Below are 18,818 nucleotides of genomic sequence, written 5' to 3'. Positions count from 1 at the left end.
ACTGAAGCAATGAAGTCATTCAGTAACTGCCTTCTCTGCAGCCTTCGTCACCGGGACCCCTGCCCCATTCGGTAGCGGGCCCACATTTTCCCCAGTCCTCCCCTTGCTACTGATGTATTTGAAGAAGCCCTTGTTGTTGTCCTTGGCATCCCTGGCCAGACTTAACTCCAGGTGGGCCTTAGCCTTCCACATCACATCCCTGCACACTCTGACCACCTTCTTACATTCCTCCCAAGTAGCCTGTCCCCTCTTCCACATTCTGTGTACTTTCCACTACTGTTGGAGTTTTGTCAGGAGCTCCTTGCTCATCCACGCAGGTCTCCTGCCCCCTTTGCTGGACTTCCCTCCTTGGGAGGCACCGCTCTTGAGCTTGGAGCAAGTGCTGCTTGAATACTAGCCGGCTCGCCTGGACTCCCCTTCCTTCTAGGGTCCTAACCCATGGGATTCCTCCAAGCAGGTCCCTGAAGAGGCCAAAGGCTGCTCCTGAGGATCTCCTCAAGTCCCGCGTTGCAATCCTACTTACTGGCTTGCTTCCTGCTTGCAGGATCCTGAACAATATCTCATGGTCACTGCAGCCAAGGCTGCCCGCAGCCTTCACGTCTCCAACCAGTCCTCCTTTGTTGGTTAGGACAAGGTCCAGCAGGACACCCCTCCTCGTTGGCTCCTCCACCACCTGTGTCAAGAAGTTATCACTGATGCTCTGCAGGAGCCTCCTGGACTGTTTGTGCCTAGCTGTGTTGTCCTTCCAGCAGATACCAGGGTGGTTGAAGTCCCCCATGAGAACCAGGGCCTGTGATTGTGAGGCTACTTCCAGCTGTCTCTTGAAGGCCTCATACACTATCTCTTCCTGGTATTCATGTTTGTTAGTTGGTATACATGTAACGTCAGCGAGTATACAAATAATATTGGTCCAGTTTGGATGACTGAACTTCTTACATCAGCGTAACAGGGTAGAGTTCCTACAGGCTGTTACCAGCTACCTAGCAATAACCAGGGAATAACATAACTCTTACTACCACCAAAAACAGCACCAAAGCAAAACCAGCCCCCCAGAATTTGCAAGATATTACACAACACTGGTAAACTGCAGAAAATTTTCTGAAAGTATTTTACCACTCTTCTACTCCCACATGCACGGTTTCTGTTAGGAAGGGAGAGGAGAGAGGAAAAGGTAACAAGGAAGAAGTGTTTAATAAACTTAGGAAAGGTATTTGGGCAGATGGAGGGTTTTTTGTGAATGAGAAACTCTGAACCACAGCTGTTTAAAAATCTGGATGTGTTTGGCAAGTAGAAAATGAATTCCTCACTTCATAATGATATTTTTATTATAACTGTTTTAGAGGAGAAATAAATAAGAAAACAAAATGGAACAAGCAACTTAAAGTTTTTGCAGAAAGTGTGAGATGAAAGTCATTACACACTTGGAGCAAGAGACATTTCATAGACTTAGCTATAAAGCAGTCTCCTCTGGCGACACTGAAAATACCTGCTTCATGGAGCTATCCTCTGAAGCAAGTTGTCTAAGTGCACTCAGGCAGCACTGCGGAGTCAATCTATTGGCTCTCAGCTGGCAAAAAAGTCAGCTGGGATCAGCCTCATTCCTCCCATTCATGAGCTCCTGACACTTCCGTTTTACCTGGGCTCTGGTGCTTGTCAGACTGCATAGTACTGTTGATCCATCTCCCTAAATTCACAGAAAATGAACCCAATCAAAATCAAGTCTCTTGGCCACTGAGGCTGCACCAGCATATTGGACAGTAAACTGTCAGAGCTAGTGCAAGGGAGAGAATGGGACCGTGTGTTCGGGGCAAGAACGAATAGGGTTGGGGCTGACATTTTTGGCAGTGGCCAAACATTAAGTCAGTCCTGCTTTCTATCTTTATTATACCATTACTTTCCCCAGACTTCCTACAGTCATGCCTCTTTTCATACCAGGGGAGATATGAGAGTGTTGATATATTATTTACTGGAAAGAATTGTAATATTGTAATAGAATAACTGTTGGAAAAGAATAATTATTGGAAAATAACTGTGGGAAAAGAATCAACAAGAACAGTTAAGTCTTCAGAAACATCTGTTTTCAAAGAATTGGAAGAGTCAAAGCAAGCTAGCCAACCAACAAGCTTAACACTAGTCAGGACACTAATATGCTTAAAGGTATTTAAGCATACTTCAACAGGCTACAAACACACTTACATTCTTCCAAGACTTGATCATGACCTCTAAATCCTTTTGAAAGTTTTAAAGCTCGCCTAAGCCACTCTAGTCCACGAGCAATGTAAAAGCTTAGTGCTACAGTGGGGCATCTCAGTCCCTTTAGCATTACCCTTCAAAAAGGGCCCTTGGGAACTGCAGAAGTTAGAACAATCCAATTCACTGCTCTTTATTTGGAGAATACTCCTACAACTGCACAGTATCAAAACCCTGCTATTACCTGCCCTCTGCCCAAACCTCCAGCTTTCCTAACTACTCCACAATGCAGCTATTTGCATTCATCAAAAAGAAGTCTTCATCGTGTTGAAAACTAATGACAAAGGTTAACAGAGTAAGTAAATAAAGGACTACTGTACAGATTATATTAAAATTTTCAAGAGATTTTAAAGCCAAACATCAGGCCACATTTTCTCTCCCACTAAAAACACTTGCTAAAAGCCGAGTAAACAAGTGACAAAATTATTCAAATCTAAATGACAGCATACCAAACAGTGTCAGAGTTGATATTTCCACAGTTCTACTTTAGAGTTATTTTAAGTTAACAAAATACTTGTCAGAGTTCTCATTTCTGCTTTTATGCTAAATAGAAAATTTACCTATAGAGTTGGAAAAATCATCCGAAACCAGCTTTTCTGCCAAACAAAAAAATGCCTTTCCTAATCTAACTGACCTTAAAATTTCAAAAGGTACAGAAATCATAGCAGCCGCCCGCAAAATGCGTCTGTTTTCTGACCATCCACAGTAAACTTCTGCTCCTAGGGATCATATCCAAGATCTCTGGAAGCATTTACATTTAAGTAGAGCATAAACACACATATAGTCAATATACAGTTCAAACAAAAAATACGAATACGTACCTATACTGGAAGTATAATCAGTGGCTCCAAAGATCAACTCTGGTGCCCTGTAGTACCGAGAGCAGATGTACGAGACATTAGGTTCTCCACGAACCAGCTGTTTTGCACTGAAGAGGAAACAAAGTAATTACCTTTCAGTAAGGGATAGTTTTACAGTATTTCAGTGCAAGCCCACGTTAAGCCTTTGGGCTTTTAACCCATCCCCAGTTCCTAAATGCTTAAAGTATGGTGCTCTTCTAAGCTGATGCAAGCCACAGACTCAACGATTTGCAGTGAAATCAGTCCAGCCCATCTAGTAGATTCCTCTTGTTGGACACAGCAGAGGAAATTTTGACTACAATCTAGAGGATAAACAGGATCAGGTTTTTTGCTGGCAGTTTCCTATATAAAGTTTTGATAAGCACAAAGATCTATTTACACAGAAGAAGAGGACAGAATACAGTTCAGTCAAATACACTTACCTTTTAAGGTTCAAAAGCCCTGGACAGCCACCAGAACTTAAGAGTACTAACTCATCCCTGTCCCTGCCCCCCAAGTCAGAATGTTTTGGCTTTTCGCTATTTACATGAACATGGCATGAAGCAAGAGTGGTATGAGGAGAAAAAGCAAAAAAAAAAAAAAAAAAGTTTGCTAGTGCAGGCACATATGAATAATCCAAGATTAACATGAAGGCTTCATTTACAGGGCAGATGATGTGCCACAAAGGGTATAATTTAGAGTATTGGCCCAACCACAAGCGTATGAACCTTTTGAAATATCCTTCATCTAAGAAAATAAAAGAACACAGGAGCATGTTACCATTGGAAAATGTGGCTATGAATATATGAACACACTGGGTTTTTTTGTTGTTGTTGTTTGTTTGTTTTTTTTCCTATTTACCAAGTGTTTGATGGAAAGAAGTTGCAGTACCAAACTGCCCTTTTTGGAGTTATGACACACACATCTAACAATGCAGAAGCAAAGCCAAGTGGCAAGGAAATCATATCCAACATCCAGCCTTTGAGATGCAGCTTTCCACTTAAAGTGAAGAAGGGTTCCCACCACCTATTTAACCTGTTCTAAAATGTCTCAGTTTTCCCTACAGCTTTTCTATGTGGTAACTACAGTCAACATTTTTACATTTTTAACACGGAAAAAATACCACCTATTTATGCACTGTTATTTCAGGTTTGAGTGTGATACTTATTCTGTTGCAACACTTGTGAGGTACAGTGGAGGAGGAGATTCCCGAGGCACCACGCGTGACTGTGCACTGCTGGAATAACCCGTCTCACATTCCAGCTTGCTGCGGATGAGCTAATTTAGCAACAGCCACTCTGGTGACCTCGTGCACAGACGCCCTCCTACCTATTTTAGTCTGCAAAGTTATAGTACAATCTAAAGACTGAAATTTACCCTGAAGAAAAAAAACATTTCCTGGGTTCATCATGGATTTTCAGAACCTATCATTTTTTTTTTTTTTCTATGGAGGGGTAGACTCTAATACGTGTCTCACTTGAGCAGATATTGGAAAAAATGTGGTGCTGGAAGCTGGCATGCAGAAGTCCACTATCTGAGAGCTTCAATTAGAAGCACTGCTTCTGATCTTGCGCCTCTAAAGTATTTGAAATATTAGACGAATTGGTATACATACAAACAGACTGAAGGATAGCATTAGCCTTTTGAGGTTAATCCCTTCAGTGTGTCCTTGCCTCCCCATATGTATTTCACTCTATGCAACAAACAGTATGGTGAAACCCATAGGTATTTCACCATACTTGATAGCATTTTTTCCGTGGCATAGTATTTCTCCTATGCAATGGCATATTTATTTTTTCTGAATATGTGAACAAATTGCAGGCTTAAACTTCCAATTCCCTTCCTTTTAATATCACTTCTCAGCTCTCTATTTATATGAACTCATTTTAAAAGGAAAAAAGAAGAGTCCGTAGTTCTTTCAAAACTATAAATGATCAACTTCTGAGGAATACAGAGGGTTTCTTTGTAAAATTCTACCATGGCTCACTTTAAAGGAAGTAATTTCACCAGGCTCTAGCCCATGGAGACAAGCTTACCTTCCAAAGTCACAGAGTTTTAGAACAGCTGTATCAGGGTCCAGCAAGAGGTTCTGTGGTTTTATATCTCGGTGACAGATTCCAAAGGAATGGATATAGGCTAAACTCCGGAACAGCTGATACATGTACAACTGAAACACAGAAATATTGCATAATGTATGCCTTCCCCAGCAAAATATGAGGATAAAAATAATTTAGTACAAAGTTGCATTAGGAGAAGAAAACAAAACTTATTTCACAGGAAAAAGACAACTACTAAATTTAAAACTGCAGTGAAGACATGAAAGGCCTAGAAATCGGCTTCCTTTCCCCTCCCCCCTTCTGGTCTTTGCCACATAACCATATATGCATGTCAGATCAGGTTTTTCATCCTTTCAAAAAAGAATGCTTCATTCAAAAAAAAATTTTTTTTTGCAAGAGCTGTCCAACACTTAATAGCTACAGAACAACATGACAGTAGCTGTAAAAATGCACACAAGCTACAGAACGGTGTTTCAGTTTGCTTTGCAAATCACTATTAAACTAAAAAAAACAAGCCCAAACCAAAAAAATAAAAACAGTGCTACAACTTGATGAATGCAATGTGCAAGGTCCACCAGTAAAAGAGAGTTCGTTCACAGGGAAACAAGTAATATCCTATCACCGTAAGAGGCTGTAAACAGAAGATGGATCCCAGCCACCACCAAAACACCTCTTTCACCCTCCCAATGAAAGGAGAACAGATCTGGAGCAATGGGAGGCACATGCACATCTTTCTCTTTGTTCACTTGACCAAATGAGGCATCAACCCAAACAGAAAGTCAGAGGTTGCAAGGAGCACTGCCCTCGCTCCTTTTCTGCGCACACAGAGCGCAGTTTCTGTCTTACCTCCTTCCAAGCTCTCCCAGTTTAGCATCTTTAAAGTATCCAAGCAGCGCTATGATACACAGAGCTTTTCAGACAAATGATGGAAGGACAAGACATGCTTTCTTCCTTCCCAAATAAATTCTAGCAATCAGCTGCAGCATAAAAATGAAGTACTCCAGGAAACCTTCATCAACTCAAGTGTTTTATTTCAAATTTTTGTTAACACCATATTAAACATTGCCCACAGAATACAGCAGTCTCTCAGTCAGTCACTTGAGTGGATCTCTCGGTTGTTTATAATAAAGTGACGGACTCAAGTCACTTAACTCTGGGCATACGGAGAGCATATAATGACAGCAGCTTGGAATAAGTTTATACAAGGCACAGCAAACAAATATACTAAAGGAGTGTCTGCTCTGTTGTCCCCCTTTCCACTAGTCAATCCTTTAGTAATCTGGATTACAGGAAAGGGAGATGTAAAAAAGCCAAGAATTTCACACAGCAAAATTAAACGGCAAAGCAAGTATGCTCAGATGTCGGAGCTGCATGCTTTCGCCTATGGAGAACAAAAAGCTATTGGGAATAAATAGGGTTGTATAGCACTCAAAGTCACAAAGGCATGGGAAAACCTCTATTTCAAGGCTGGCACCAGACGGTCAGGTTAGTTTTATTCTGTGTCCCACGGTTCCATTCAAAACCAAGCTCCAGGAAGGACATCGTACCGGAGCTGCACCTTCACATTTCCCTTGTCTAAGGGCATTCTCCACAGTTCACCTTTAATGGTTTGTAAAACTGGGTGCAATTGCAAGATACTGATATCAGGTCATGTTCGCCTTACTTGCACCACTATCTTTGTCTTTCCTCTCTCTCTCTCTCTCTCTCTCTCTCCTTCTCTGTCTTATTTTGGGGGTGGGGAAGACATACAGGGGAGGAAACTTGCCTGAACTCTGCCATGAAGTTTTTAGTTTTCAATATGAACACTCTGAATGAAAGAGCAAACAAACAAGTATATATACATGTTTTTCAAATTGTTTGTTATACACATTAGAAGGCTAGTGTGTGCATGTGTGTAGGCACACACATTTATGTGCTGCAAAAGATTGCTCTAACTTAAGTGTGTAGAATTTATAAAATTTGTCTTTCATCTCAATGCAGCAACCCAACCCAAAAATTTCTTCAAAAAAATTCTTATAGAATGCTAGAAGTAACAAACTAATGTTAACAAAAAGATGACTAGAAAAGCTTCCTTGCTACTCCACAACAGTTTTTGTTATCCAGAAAGAGAAGTCATCTGCCTGTCTAGGTAGCAAGTAGAAGTGAACAAAAGGCATGATCTGACCTTCGTGTAAACATGAGGCCAGGAAAACTGCAAAAGCTTTAATAACATCAAGGGGTTATGAGATCTCTTTTAAAAATATAAGATAAGGAAACAGGCTTGCCTTGTCAGAAAAACAATATAAAACACCCTTTCAGGCTACCTGGAATGGGAAGCTACAAGAATCCAACAAGATGAAAGAATTGAAGCAGGATTTTCTCACAAAGGATGGACAATTTTCCAAAGTCCCAAAATGGACAGCAATCAGTCCAACAGTACTAAGAAGAGATTTACCAATAATTTATCAAATGCTAAGCTAACAAGCAAATTGCAGGGAACACATAATCTGAAGAGGTGCTGTTCCATGGACAGGCCAAATAGAGCAATTTTGCAGTAGAAATTCTCATTGCTAGATGATAAGACCCTATGCTTTCTTAAAAACAAACAACAGTTCTAAGTATTGTTGAGACATGAAATTTACAGTTTATGCAGATATAGTTACGGCACAATGCTTTGTTATTGGAACAATTGCTTTTTCTAACTTTCATCTCCTTTAAATCGGATAAAAGCTTTCTCTTAAACCTACTCTAATATTAAGCATTGCATATTTAAAGATGAGTCTGGGGAAATCAATACAAATCAGAAACATTTGTTGCATATTTCCCTTTAATGTTATTTGGCTAAGGAGACAAAATGTCTGCAGATCAGCTTTTTATTGCTATCAAGTTAATGCCACGTTAACAACAAGATCACTCACTGAGGACTGTTTTCACCACAATATGCAAAATGGAACCAGAAGATACAGCTGAGATGAATGCTTGAGAACCAAAATTTTGCAAGTTTTAACCACTTTGTAAAAGAAGACAGAAGCTGACAACAACTGTAAAGTGAGGTCTTGAGACTACATGTGGAAACTTCTTACCCCATGTAAGCTCTTTAAGAAAAAAGTGGTAAAGCCAATGAGCTCCAAGTGCAGTGAAGAAGAAAATAATACGGCTTTCATGCCCTCACAGAAGCACGTGAACTCCTCTTACTCATATATGTTATCTTCCTCCTTTCCTGGCATAAGAGAACAGTATTCTTTCTCACATCCTCTTCTAATTCTTGACCTCTGCACTACTGTGTCTTCATCAGCTCAAGAGGCTGAAGCTGCTAATGCGGCTACTGGTAGTTTCTACCTCAACTGCTTAAAAACAACCCCTCCTCTCCACCAACCCCATTTCCCTCGGCCCTCTGGAGATTTTCGTAAAGTGAGAGATCAGGAGTGCTGAAATTTAAGTTTCTCACCTCTTTTCTTCCTCCAGCCTAACAAATAACCATTACAACCTTTTTTCTTGCCTCAAGGCACAGAAGTGCTTAAAGAATTTCAGAACACTAATTATGTGCCTCAGAAAAAAGGTATCCAGAAAGTCCATTCCTATAATTTCCTTCTTCATCCAACCATATCTATCAGTTACTTACCTTGACATAAATCATAGGGAGTGTCTGTTTGGCCCGACTATAATGTCTGGCAACTCTGTATACTGTTTCAGGAACATAGTCCAGCACCAAGTTGAGGTACACCTCATCTTTCTGAAAGAGAACAAAGGAGAAGAAAAAATATTAACAGAAAGATTTGAAGCATGAAGTACAACAAAAGCATTTGAAGAACCTGACAGCTTGAAACAGCTGCGGACTTGGCACTGTTTTTTTTTTTTTTTTTTTAATTTGTTTAAAGTACACTTCTTTAGCAGAACTGTGAACTATTACCAAACTTTTTTTTTTCTCCCTTTAAGCTTAGCACTTTTGGACAAACATCTAAGTCAAACTTGTGCATAAGGTCATGTTAATTAACATACTCTCTAACTTCAGACATTTTCTCATTATAAATACAGACAAGGATATAGCTGCTCTGTCTATTCAATATTCTCATTAGGAGGCACTTCACAGTGATATCTTCATCATTAAGCTATTTATTAACCTATTACCTATTACACTCTGCAACTTTTAGAAAGGTTACTTTGATCTTAATGAATTCCTAACTCTCTTAAGAGAATAATAATATGTATTAATCATTCATAGATAGAAACCTAGTGTTAATATCTGTAACCATTCTGCTTACAAGCATTTTGACATCCAGGTTCTCTGAACTCAAAACATACAAGCTTATTCATAGCAAAAAAGTACAAGATGAAAAACAAAGATTCAAGTATGATTTTTAATATTTGGAACCAGGTTAGAAATCTGTGTGACAGAAACAGCATAAGTAGCTTTCTAATAAGGTACTTTGTTCCCCCTTTCCCTTTGTTAAAATATTCTGTAACAAAGAGGAATTAAGAGACATCGTACTACAATCACATAGTGCCTAATTCTGGAACTGATAATTTTTAGTAGTAAAACAGGTCTTGAAAAAGACTTCTGATACTTTAATGCATTCTTTAGCGCTAAATGTCAGAATTGCAAATACATTTAATTAACCCCCCCCCCCCCAAATATTAACCATACTAACCTGAAAACTTACTTTTAAAAGCTAGGAGAATTAAACAGAAGTAATCTCTTCTGTGCTTGCTGTACTAAAACCTCCATCTTTCTACACAGAAAGATGATACACACAGACTTTATATAGGTGGAAGCCATACAGAACTCCCAAGTCTTCAATGAAGTTAGCAGGTCTGCCGACTACATCGCTTAATCCCTTCCAACTTGAGCACAAACCTCACTCAGCCACAATGATTTAATAATAATCCTAACTGCGACATAATTAGTCAGCTAGAACAGAGAGTCTGGTGTGCTGCTCTCACAGCTTTCTGCATTATTTAAACTGTCTCTGCACCGTCTGAGCAAACAGCAGCTATCCCCGATGCATAAAGAAATGATTAACACACACACACACACATCCCTCGAATATGCAACATGCGAAGAACCTCTGTTTTTTATGTTGCTGACTCAGAAGTTCAAGATTTATATTCATCATTATTGTACTTTCTGGACATTTTAATAGCTTTTACCAATACCTCCTAGTAGGACAAGTCACTTTACAACGCACTGTCTACATCGAATGCCAATGGCCCGTTAGCTGGTGTCTGTTCTGATGGCAATTTTGCAACACAAAAGGATCAACAGCCTCAGATGGCCCCACTGATATCCCAAGAACCGGGCCAGTGGTAACAAAATCGAGAAACCCTTGGACAAGGATGCAGAAGCAGTTTCCAGAAATGGGTGAGGAAAGACAAATACCAGCAGCACAGAAAGTGTATCAAAAGGCTCTAGAATGTCATGTATGTGCAAATATATAGAGGATCGTTATTTACATGTATTTTACCACCTTCCCTTTCGCAACAACAGAAGTTCTTGTCTCTCTGACTTGCACACCAAAATAAAAATCCACCATCACTTCTGCTTAGATGAGATATTTTTATAATTAATACCAGGAAAATTATGTTCCAAAAATTTAATGTATGCCTGATAAGGCAACCTGTATACCAGGACAGAAAATACATTCCTGTGAATAGAAATTCCATTCAATTCAGGATAGATATAGCATGAGGAATATGCTGCTGTATTGAATGCTTGCCTCTTATAGAATGAAAAGGTCCTACCAGCAGCAAGTCACAGTACAAAGTACGCTGTTACTAAGATTGATTACTTTTATTCAGAAGATTCATGTTCCATGTGACAAAGGTGATTTACAAGAGAGATTACAGAAACAGCAAAAAATGAGTGAAAATGTAATTATATTGCTTTCATTATTCTCTCATAGTACAAGTAAAAGTAGTCATGTAAAACACATATATACACTCTATAACTACAGTATACTAATGTATACATTAAACCCTTTCTATACTACTCCACAACAGCAATATTCAAAAATTCAAGAACTCTTAGTTCATACCACATTTGATTTACTTTCCTCTCCTCCACTTTAATTTTTATTTTCTGCTCTGCTGGAACTAGGACTGATTCAATGGCATAAAATGACAGAGACACAAGAAAACCAAGGTATCTGAATCCAGAGGTGGAGCTCTGCCCCCACCAATCCTTAGGATTTACCTGCACTGCCCCACCGTGTGGTGTTGCTCCTAGGTAAGTGTGTATCACCATTTATCACCCAGAATGGGCAAAGGCATATGAACACCTCTCCCTAGGCCGCTCTTGCTGTCACCTGATTTGAATCTGATAAACACTCAGAGTATTGTTTAAAGAGACCTCACCCTTCCCTGTGAGCACAATCTGGTTTCAGAATAACGTGTGTAGGTTACCTGGATTCCCCTCATGGAGATTCAGCACGAGCTAGAAAGCAGTCCCGTCTGATGAGCTCTAAGGATGACATGACCTGGTTTATCCACCTCGTGCAGCCTTCCTAAACACATACTTTTCCAGTGACCCAGATGTATTACACCAGGGAGCAGGGCTGGCTCAAAGAGCTTGCCAAATGAGGACAACTGCTTGAGGATCAGGTGAGAAGATCAACGCTTATCTTTCCATTACAGGAAGCCTTTTTCAATCCTCACCACGTATTCCACATGTGACTTAATTCCATACTACTATTTCAAAATTTCTGGGCTGGGAACCAACAAAGGTAACCTATCAGTCAGGACTGAGTCTGAAACAGTTTTAGGGAGATCCAGCAAGGTCCACAGGAAACTACATGATATAAATGGAAGAAAGTTAAAACAAGATGGCATTAAATAATGCATTCTTCCTTATAGCCACTGGGATTCTATAAGTTATTAGCCTTCTTCCTCAGGTCAAATGTTTAAGAGCATTCACGTTTTCCTATGCTTGTCACTCAGGCTACGACTATCCACTCTTTAAGAATAAAAAGACAGAGAGCAGTAAGTCAGAAGTGAAATCAATGTATTTCATTAGAGCTTTGATTTTAGTAATGCAATTCATTTACCTGCAATTGCCTCTAATGTTAGAAGCTGCTTTTTGTCATCTGGCGGATAAATCCTCAGTTGACACAAACTGCTTCTCAATATCCAAATAAGCCATGGCCTTCATATTGAACCAGTTGGTACCACTTAGGAATGGCTCAGGAACCACTAATTCAGGCACATCTCAGTTTGTTGCTATCTTTTTTTTTTTTTTTTTTTTTTTTTGCCTTTTTTTTTGCCTTGCATCAGAAAACAGAGATTAAACAGGCTACAAAATTAATGCACAGTGGTTTCTATATAATCTTGCTTTATGCAAAGGCTTTTATTTTCTTTCCTATATCCCATAGACACACACTATATGTAATATGCATATAAAAAAGTGCAACCAACATTAGTTACAGCGCAACTCTTTCCCTTACCTATTTGTTGCAAACACAACAACAGAAGACAGTGAGTTCATGAATGTTAAACAGATTCAATGCAAAGGGAAAGAGTATCTGAAGAATATACAGTAGCTAATAAGATGTTAAAAGTCCTCATGAACTGTCAATTCTACACTGATTCTAAGACCAGTGAGTGAACATAGTGATCAGCATTCTGGAAATGGTGATGAACACACCTATTGCAGTTTTCTCTTTCCTGGCAGGTCAGTAACAACGTGGTGGTAAAAGTGGGGTTTTTGATTATTTGTTTTTTGTTTTTAACCTTTAAACCCAAGTCATTCCACTGAATCAGTTTGTAGGTGAGTAACTGTATGAGCACAACTAAGAGGAGATTACCTACACAAGAGTCTCTCAAAACAACTTTGCAATCAAAGAATTGGTGAGTGTAGAACTATACCCTTAAGTTACTTGCATCATCAGCTTATTCAAGCTAAGAGCACTTAACTTAGAGATAAATCTATGATTAAGGAATATTCCTAAAGAATGCGCTTCCCTTTATAGAAATTACCCAACAGTATCAGTACTAGGGCTAGATGAGGTAAATAAACCAGTCAGTTTATTCAAGTCGATCGTGTTTTCTTTACTGTATTAAAGGATTCTTTGGATTTTTCAAAGCAATGTGTACGCACAGACACATTATTGACAGACTACTACATATGTCAAGCTTGTTTCAAAGAGTGCTAACGGATTTAAATTGGACTTGGAAAGCCAGACAAAGCCAGAACACCGATTTTAGCATTTCACGCGGATTATGTCTTCTTTCAAACAGTGATACTTAAAATACCATAGCGCTGGCATTCAGGACGATGTCTCTCACACACTGTTTAGCCATCTACATTTAGACAACATGGAGGGTTCAAAGTCATAGTTTTTGTTCTAGAATCAAGAAAAAAGTTGCTCGTTTTCTCTACTTCAAGCTACTACCAGCATGTATTTTGTACCTTCTTATCAAGCGCAGTAAGAGACTCACCTTCCTTTTCTTATCTTGAAGGCTGACATAGTACTTTGAAGATACAAGGAAGTTGGAATTGACAAAGTAAGAATCTGCAGCCTTCCTACTCAAACTACTTAGTAGCCATGATATACTAGAAAAATTCGAAAAACGCAAAAAGGCGGCCATAGCTGACCTTATTTGTATGAAGGAATGGTGACATCCAGTGGCCACACATGCATGTTTTTACTTGCATTTTACAGCTATAGCTATTTCAAAACAGAAGTGTGGTTACCACCAAAAGAAAGGCGGGGTAAGGGATGTTCAGCCACAATTTAGCATAGAGCTTATGAGTGTAAGAGAAGTCAAAGAGTCAACTTAGTACTTTAAATATTGGGTTCAAGTTCTTTCCTTCACTGCCCCAGGTCTGAATTCCAGAAATTCCAGCTATCCCAAGTCTTCTATTCCTCTCCTTACCAGTCAAATGTTCCCAAACAATTGTGTAGTACCTGTTGCTCTTTAATATGATACGGTCTGATGTATGAACTGCCTACTGGTTCAGCTGCGAAGGGCACCTTAAGGATGGGAGTCAAATCTAACGTAACTCGGATTGAAGATCCTTCCTGTGTTTTAGTCTAAAACGGTTATTTGCATTGCATAGCTCTGTCCATGTCTGTGAAAGAGTCTGCATTAGTAGGTGATGCATTAAGCCATGGATTCTAATGGAACAATTTTTCTTAATCTTAAAAAAAAATTCTTTAATATGTATCTCCTCTCCTCCACTCTGCACAAGACTACAGTGAAGAAAATGGTCATTCACCAAGAGAAGCTGGGAAGCCTTGCCTATCTTGTCTATTTTATGTCCTTAAAGTCCTTCAGCTTTTAGTTGTATTTCCAAGATGACAGATTTTGTTATAGAAAGTCAGAATCAGCCCAACATCTAGAAGGTGGGATTGATTTGTGCTCTTTGAGACAGGTGATCTGCGGATTGCTGAACCACAGCTCTCAAGTGAAGAAACCATCATAAGGTGGCAATAAATCTGTAGGAAAATGAAAACTAATAGAGGATACTGAGATCACTGAGCTGTCCTACATGCCCTATTGTTAAAACAATAAGAAGTTTTTGGAAATCCATTATTTTCTTGCCTGTGTGCTTCTTCCACACTGTGAAAATCTCTGCATCAGGATATATCCATCAGAGTAAATGAGGCAAGGTTATATACACTAATCGTCCAAATTCTGCCTGCTTCAGGACAAACAATACAAGCTACTTTTCTAAGGACTATTCAACATGGAGGAAACAAGTGATAAGAGCTGGTGGAAGAATGACTTGAGAAGATAAAAATCAACTAATCTGACATACTGGACTGCTCATGGACCTGGACAGAAATCACAAAGCTTCCCATTTCTATTGCAGGCATCTACCACACTGAGGATCTATCCCACGTCTAACCATTGCTGCCCACTACATTCCTGCAAAGTCCGACTGCAGGCAGACAAAATTGCCATTTCTGTTAACGCAACCTACTTGAAATCAGAGAAACTGCTCATACCTACAACTGAGGAAATTCCCAGCACGTTTCTAGCTGTAACAGCAGTCACTGATAATCACTACCTGATGGCTGGTATCATTTTTAACATGAGCTTGGCAGGCCTCAGGCAAGGTCTTAAGAGGTATCAACATCAAAAAACTCATCATAACTGGCATTAATTGCTCCTTTGTTGACAGCCCAGCAGATCTGCCAAGGATGAAATGGACCATAGTGACCAAATTCATCTGTAGTGGTGGCCCTTCCTTCAGCATATTTCTAGGCTGCTGCAAAACATTCACATGGGCTCTGTCCTTTCAGAATTGAGCTCAAGGCTCTGTCAGCTGTGCACTTTGTATGAGCATCTTTCTTTTTTTATTCAAAAAAAGAAAGTTCACTAAAGAAATCAAGGAACAGAATTGATTATCCTTATGTGAGGACTCATCTGGCCACTCTTGCAAAAGGATGGTAACGTTCATGCCCCTTTATGGACGGAGGACGTGTGTCTTCCTAACAGGGATATAAACCTGGAGAAACAGCAACTATTCGGCAAGGCCCAAAGTTGCAAACAAGCTAGTCATTCCCTTCTTCCATCTTTCTTTGCTGTAGTTTAATACATCACTGCCAAAGCACATGTAAGCTATACAGAGCTGCATCTATAAACCGCTGTGCGCTATCACCTGTGTATTTATTTTAAACTCTAGCCTAAGTATATGAGAATACATTTCCATCCTGAATCTGCATGGAATTTGGCTGCCTGCCCTTACGGACAAGGCTAAATAGAATTAAAAATCAATTACAACATGCAGAAGGGCCAGCTTAGCCTCCATAAAAGTCAGCATGTTGCCTCTTTGTGATCTGTTCGTGCCTCCATATATGCTTTCACTGAGCACTCTGGATAACAAACCACCTTAAACAGAGAAAAAGGTTACATAACCAGACACACAACTACTCAACAAAAAAGCGTATACTTTACTTTTATATGATTTGAGGCAGCAACAAATCTCTCCAGTGACCTCTCTGACTCCTTTGGACAAGGATATGGATTGATCACAAAATATGGATATTAAACACAAAAATTTCCACACAAGAAGATCCAACAGTTATAAAATACCATGAAGAAATATATATATTTGAAATAGAAAAAAATGGGAATTACAAACTCTTACGCCAGGTTTTGAATAGCTGATTAGTTTTATTCAGCAGCCACTGATTAAAAAAGTTAGCTACTTCTATAAAATACCAGAGAATATTCTCAGCAGAGGAACCAAAAAAAAAAAAAAAAAAAATCAGTTTATATACATCAACTCTCACTTGAAGTATAGTCCAAAAGGTTTTCCACAGATTTAGATTAAAAGGACAGGCAATAATCTAGTCCTTCCATGCACACATGCTTTAAAAAAATAAAAAAAAAAATAAAAATCAACATTTACATCTATATTTCCTGTCCAATACACGGTAATTTCTGAAATCTAGGAAAAGTAGTAAAGAAATCAGTGAACCTCCTCTCTCTCATGGTCTGATCTTCCAGGGGAATGTTGTCAGGCAAACGAGGCGTCTTGCTGAACCCCTTAACACAACACAGAATACCAAAACTACCACTGAACACAGCAAAGTTGGCTAGCCCCATGAACCTGCCCATTTTCTCAAGGATTACTTAGGAAACTAGAGACCACAGAAGTTTGACTAGTCACTACTTCCACCAATAGAATATTCCACAAGCCAAATCAATCTATTATTTAGTTGTTCTTTCTTTTCCATTTCATTCCACTAGTCATAATTAGGCTTTGGACTACCAAAAAAGCACACTAGAGTTATGTATTAAAAAAAAAAAAAAAAAAAAAAAAAAATCAGTGCCCTATTAGATATCTCATAAAACCTCAGAAAGAAAGCGGAATCTACCTTGGCAAATTCACTAAGGAAGAGCCTTCTGAAAGAACTGAGTTATCCAACAGATCTGATAAATGTCTGTAAACTTGCAGAAAGAACGAACTGACAAGAAAATGATTTACAGAAGCAATCAATGCCAAATTTGTCAACCGTCATATTAATATATATTAGATGCTCCCTGTGAACTCTAACTGGACACAGTTTGTGTATCAAGACACAGCTTACAAAATAGATTTTTTGGATTGTCAGCAAGCAGCAAGATAGCTATTTAAGTGAGAAGGAATTAAGAAATACAAAGATAATCTAAATTCAGAGATGCTCAGGAAAGAGGGAGTCACCAATCACAAAAAACAACGGAGAAGAAATTAGTTGAGCCATGTTTGATTCAAGACTTCCGTGTTACTAGAATCAGACTGCTTTTCCCCAAGGCAGGAAGGAATTTTAAGAGAAGTGGAGAGATAAAGAAAAAGAGGTCACGGTAAGAAAAAAAAAGATAGAGAGCTCAAACTCTTGAAGCAATCCCAGGGAGAGCCCCCAGAAAGGAGACCAGGGCAGCTCCAACCTCTACAAACTAGCAATGCCTTTGAAGCAACTAAGGAATACTCTCACTACAAAGTGTTAGCATCACTTAGAATTGTTCTTCTCAATGTTATGCTCTCTTCTGCTATTTCCAGTCTTGTAATCAAGAATTTAACCCCAGATTTGCTAGAATAAAGACAGTTTTAAGGTGCCTAGTGCCTAAAATTGCCTACTGATTAAAAAATGAACTGAATGATTATCAGCCACACAACTTTCAAACAGAGGCAATTTAAATAAATTGGATTTGGAAAAATCCATTGGGGCATGTGGAAATCCAGACAAATTTAGTTTCTCAATATTAGCGCCTCTCCTCAAAAAAAAAAAAAAAAAAAAATCCCCGAAAACACCAAAAAAACCCCCACCCACAACTCTAGCATTGGTATCAAAAACCAAGTAAGAGGGGAGAAGTTCACAAAACTCTCCAGCTGGGACAAACATAATCATGGCTTCATGAAAACCTTCATGCAACAGAATTTTTAACATCTAGATATCAAAATTAAACTCACAGAGAGAAAACAAAGGCAAGCGCCACTCACCGTTACACTGCTAGCATCCTCTACTTTTTCTTCCTGGATTTTTTATACTGCTTTTCTCACTGGACCTGGCTTCAGGAATCACTTTATATGAAACTTTGGGACGTTACTATCTAAATTTGAAACTGCTTTCTGCACGTCCTTTCTGCTTACCAGAAGGACCCAAATGAGACTACTGTATACTCTTCTCCTTTTCCGCCATTCCTCATAGTTAGCTGGATTATGAAGGTAATAGAGACAAAATGATGTTATTGCTTTCCAAACTGACCAAAAAGTGGGAAGACAGCTTATTCTTCTTTCCCAAAAGATGAACTTCAGAGCTTCAACTTGCTGCTACTTAGGGCTTTCCCCAAACAGCAGCAGACAAACTAATACACACTTATCTTCTTGAGTCTTGAGACTTGAGTCTGTAGTAGCCAACTACACGGAAATACTGGCAAGCCAATTCAGTATTATTTTGTACAGACCTGCAAAGAGACCTTTCAACCTGAACAGCTGCACTGCTAAAGTTGTGCTGGGTGCACTTTTGTCCTAGGGAATGGGTCACATTGTCCTGATTTTGCAACAGGGTAGAAATGGAAAGCATAATGGCAGAGAGCAGAGGCTGCAGTACATGAATAGAGAAGAGCAGGTATTTCACTATTTACCCTGAAAATTAAGATGAAGTATCACAAGTTAAAAGAAAACTACTCCCTGGAGCATCAAGATTCACCTGTCTTGGAAAAACACTGCATTTTTCAACAGAAGTAGCATTGCCAAGAATTAGCCACG

At 39.2% G+C, this 18,818-nt stretch overlaps 1 protein-coding gene across 3 annotated transcripts in view; it reads right to left on the bottom strand.

Moving 5' to 3' along the window:
- The window catches only part of GSK3B (glycogen synthase kinase 3 beta), a 156,925-nt gene that overhangs the window by 51,643 nt on the left and 86,464 nt on the right, over positions 1-18,818 (bottom strand). For all 3 annotated transcript variants that reach the window (XM_062595146.1, XM_062595129.1, XM_062595138.1), the window contains exons 4-6: positions 8,748-8,858; positions 5,126-5,256; positions 3,072-3,178 (exon numbers count right to left, since the gene is read on the bottom strand). In XM_062595146.1, the coding sequence (XP_062451130.1) occupies positions 3,072-3,178; positions 5,126-5,256; positions 8,748-8,858 (349 nt within the window). The remainder of the gene's footprint in view (positions 1-3,071; positions 3,179-5,125; positions 5,257-8,747; positions 8,859-18,818) is intronic.

Source organism: Rhea pennata, chromosome 1 (assembly GCF_028389875.1).
Source record: "Rhea pennata isolate bPtePen1 chromosome 1, bPtePen1.pri, whole genome shotgun sequence".
Lineage (NCBI taxonomy): Eukaryota > Metazoa > Chordata > Aves > Rheiformes > Rheidae > Rhea > Rhea pennata.
This window is presented reverse-complemented; position numbering and strand designations above follow the sequence as displayed.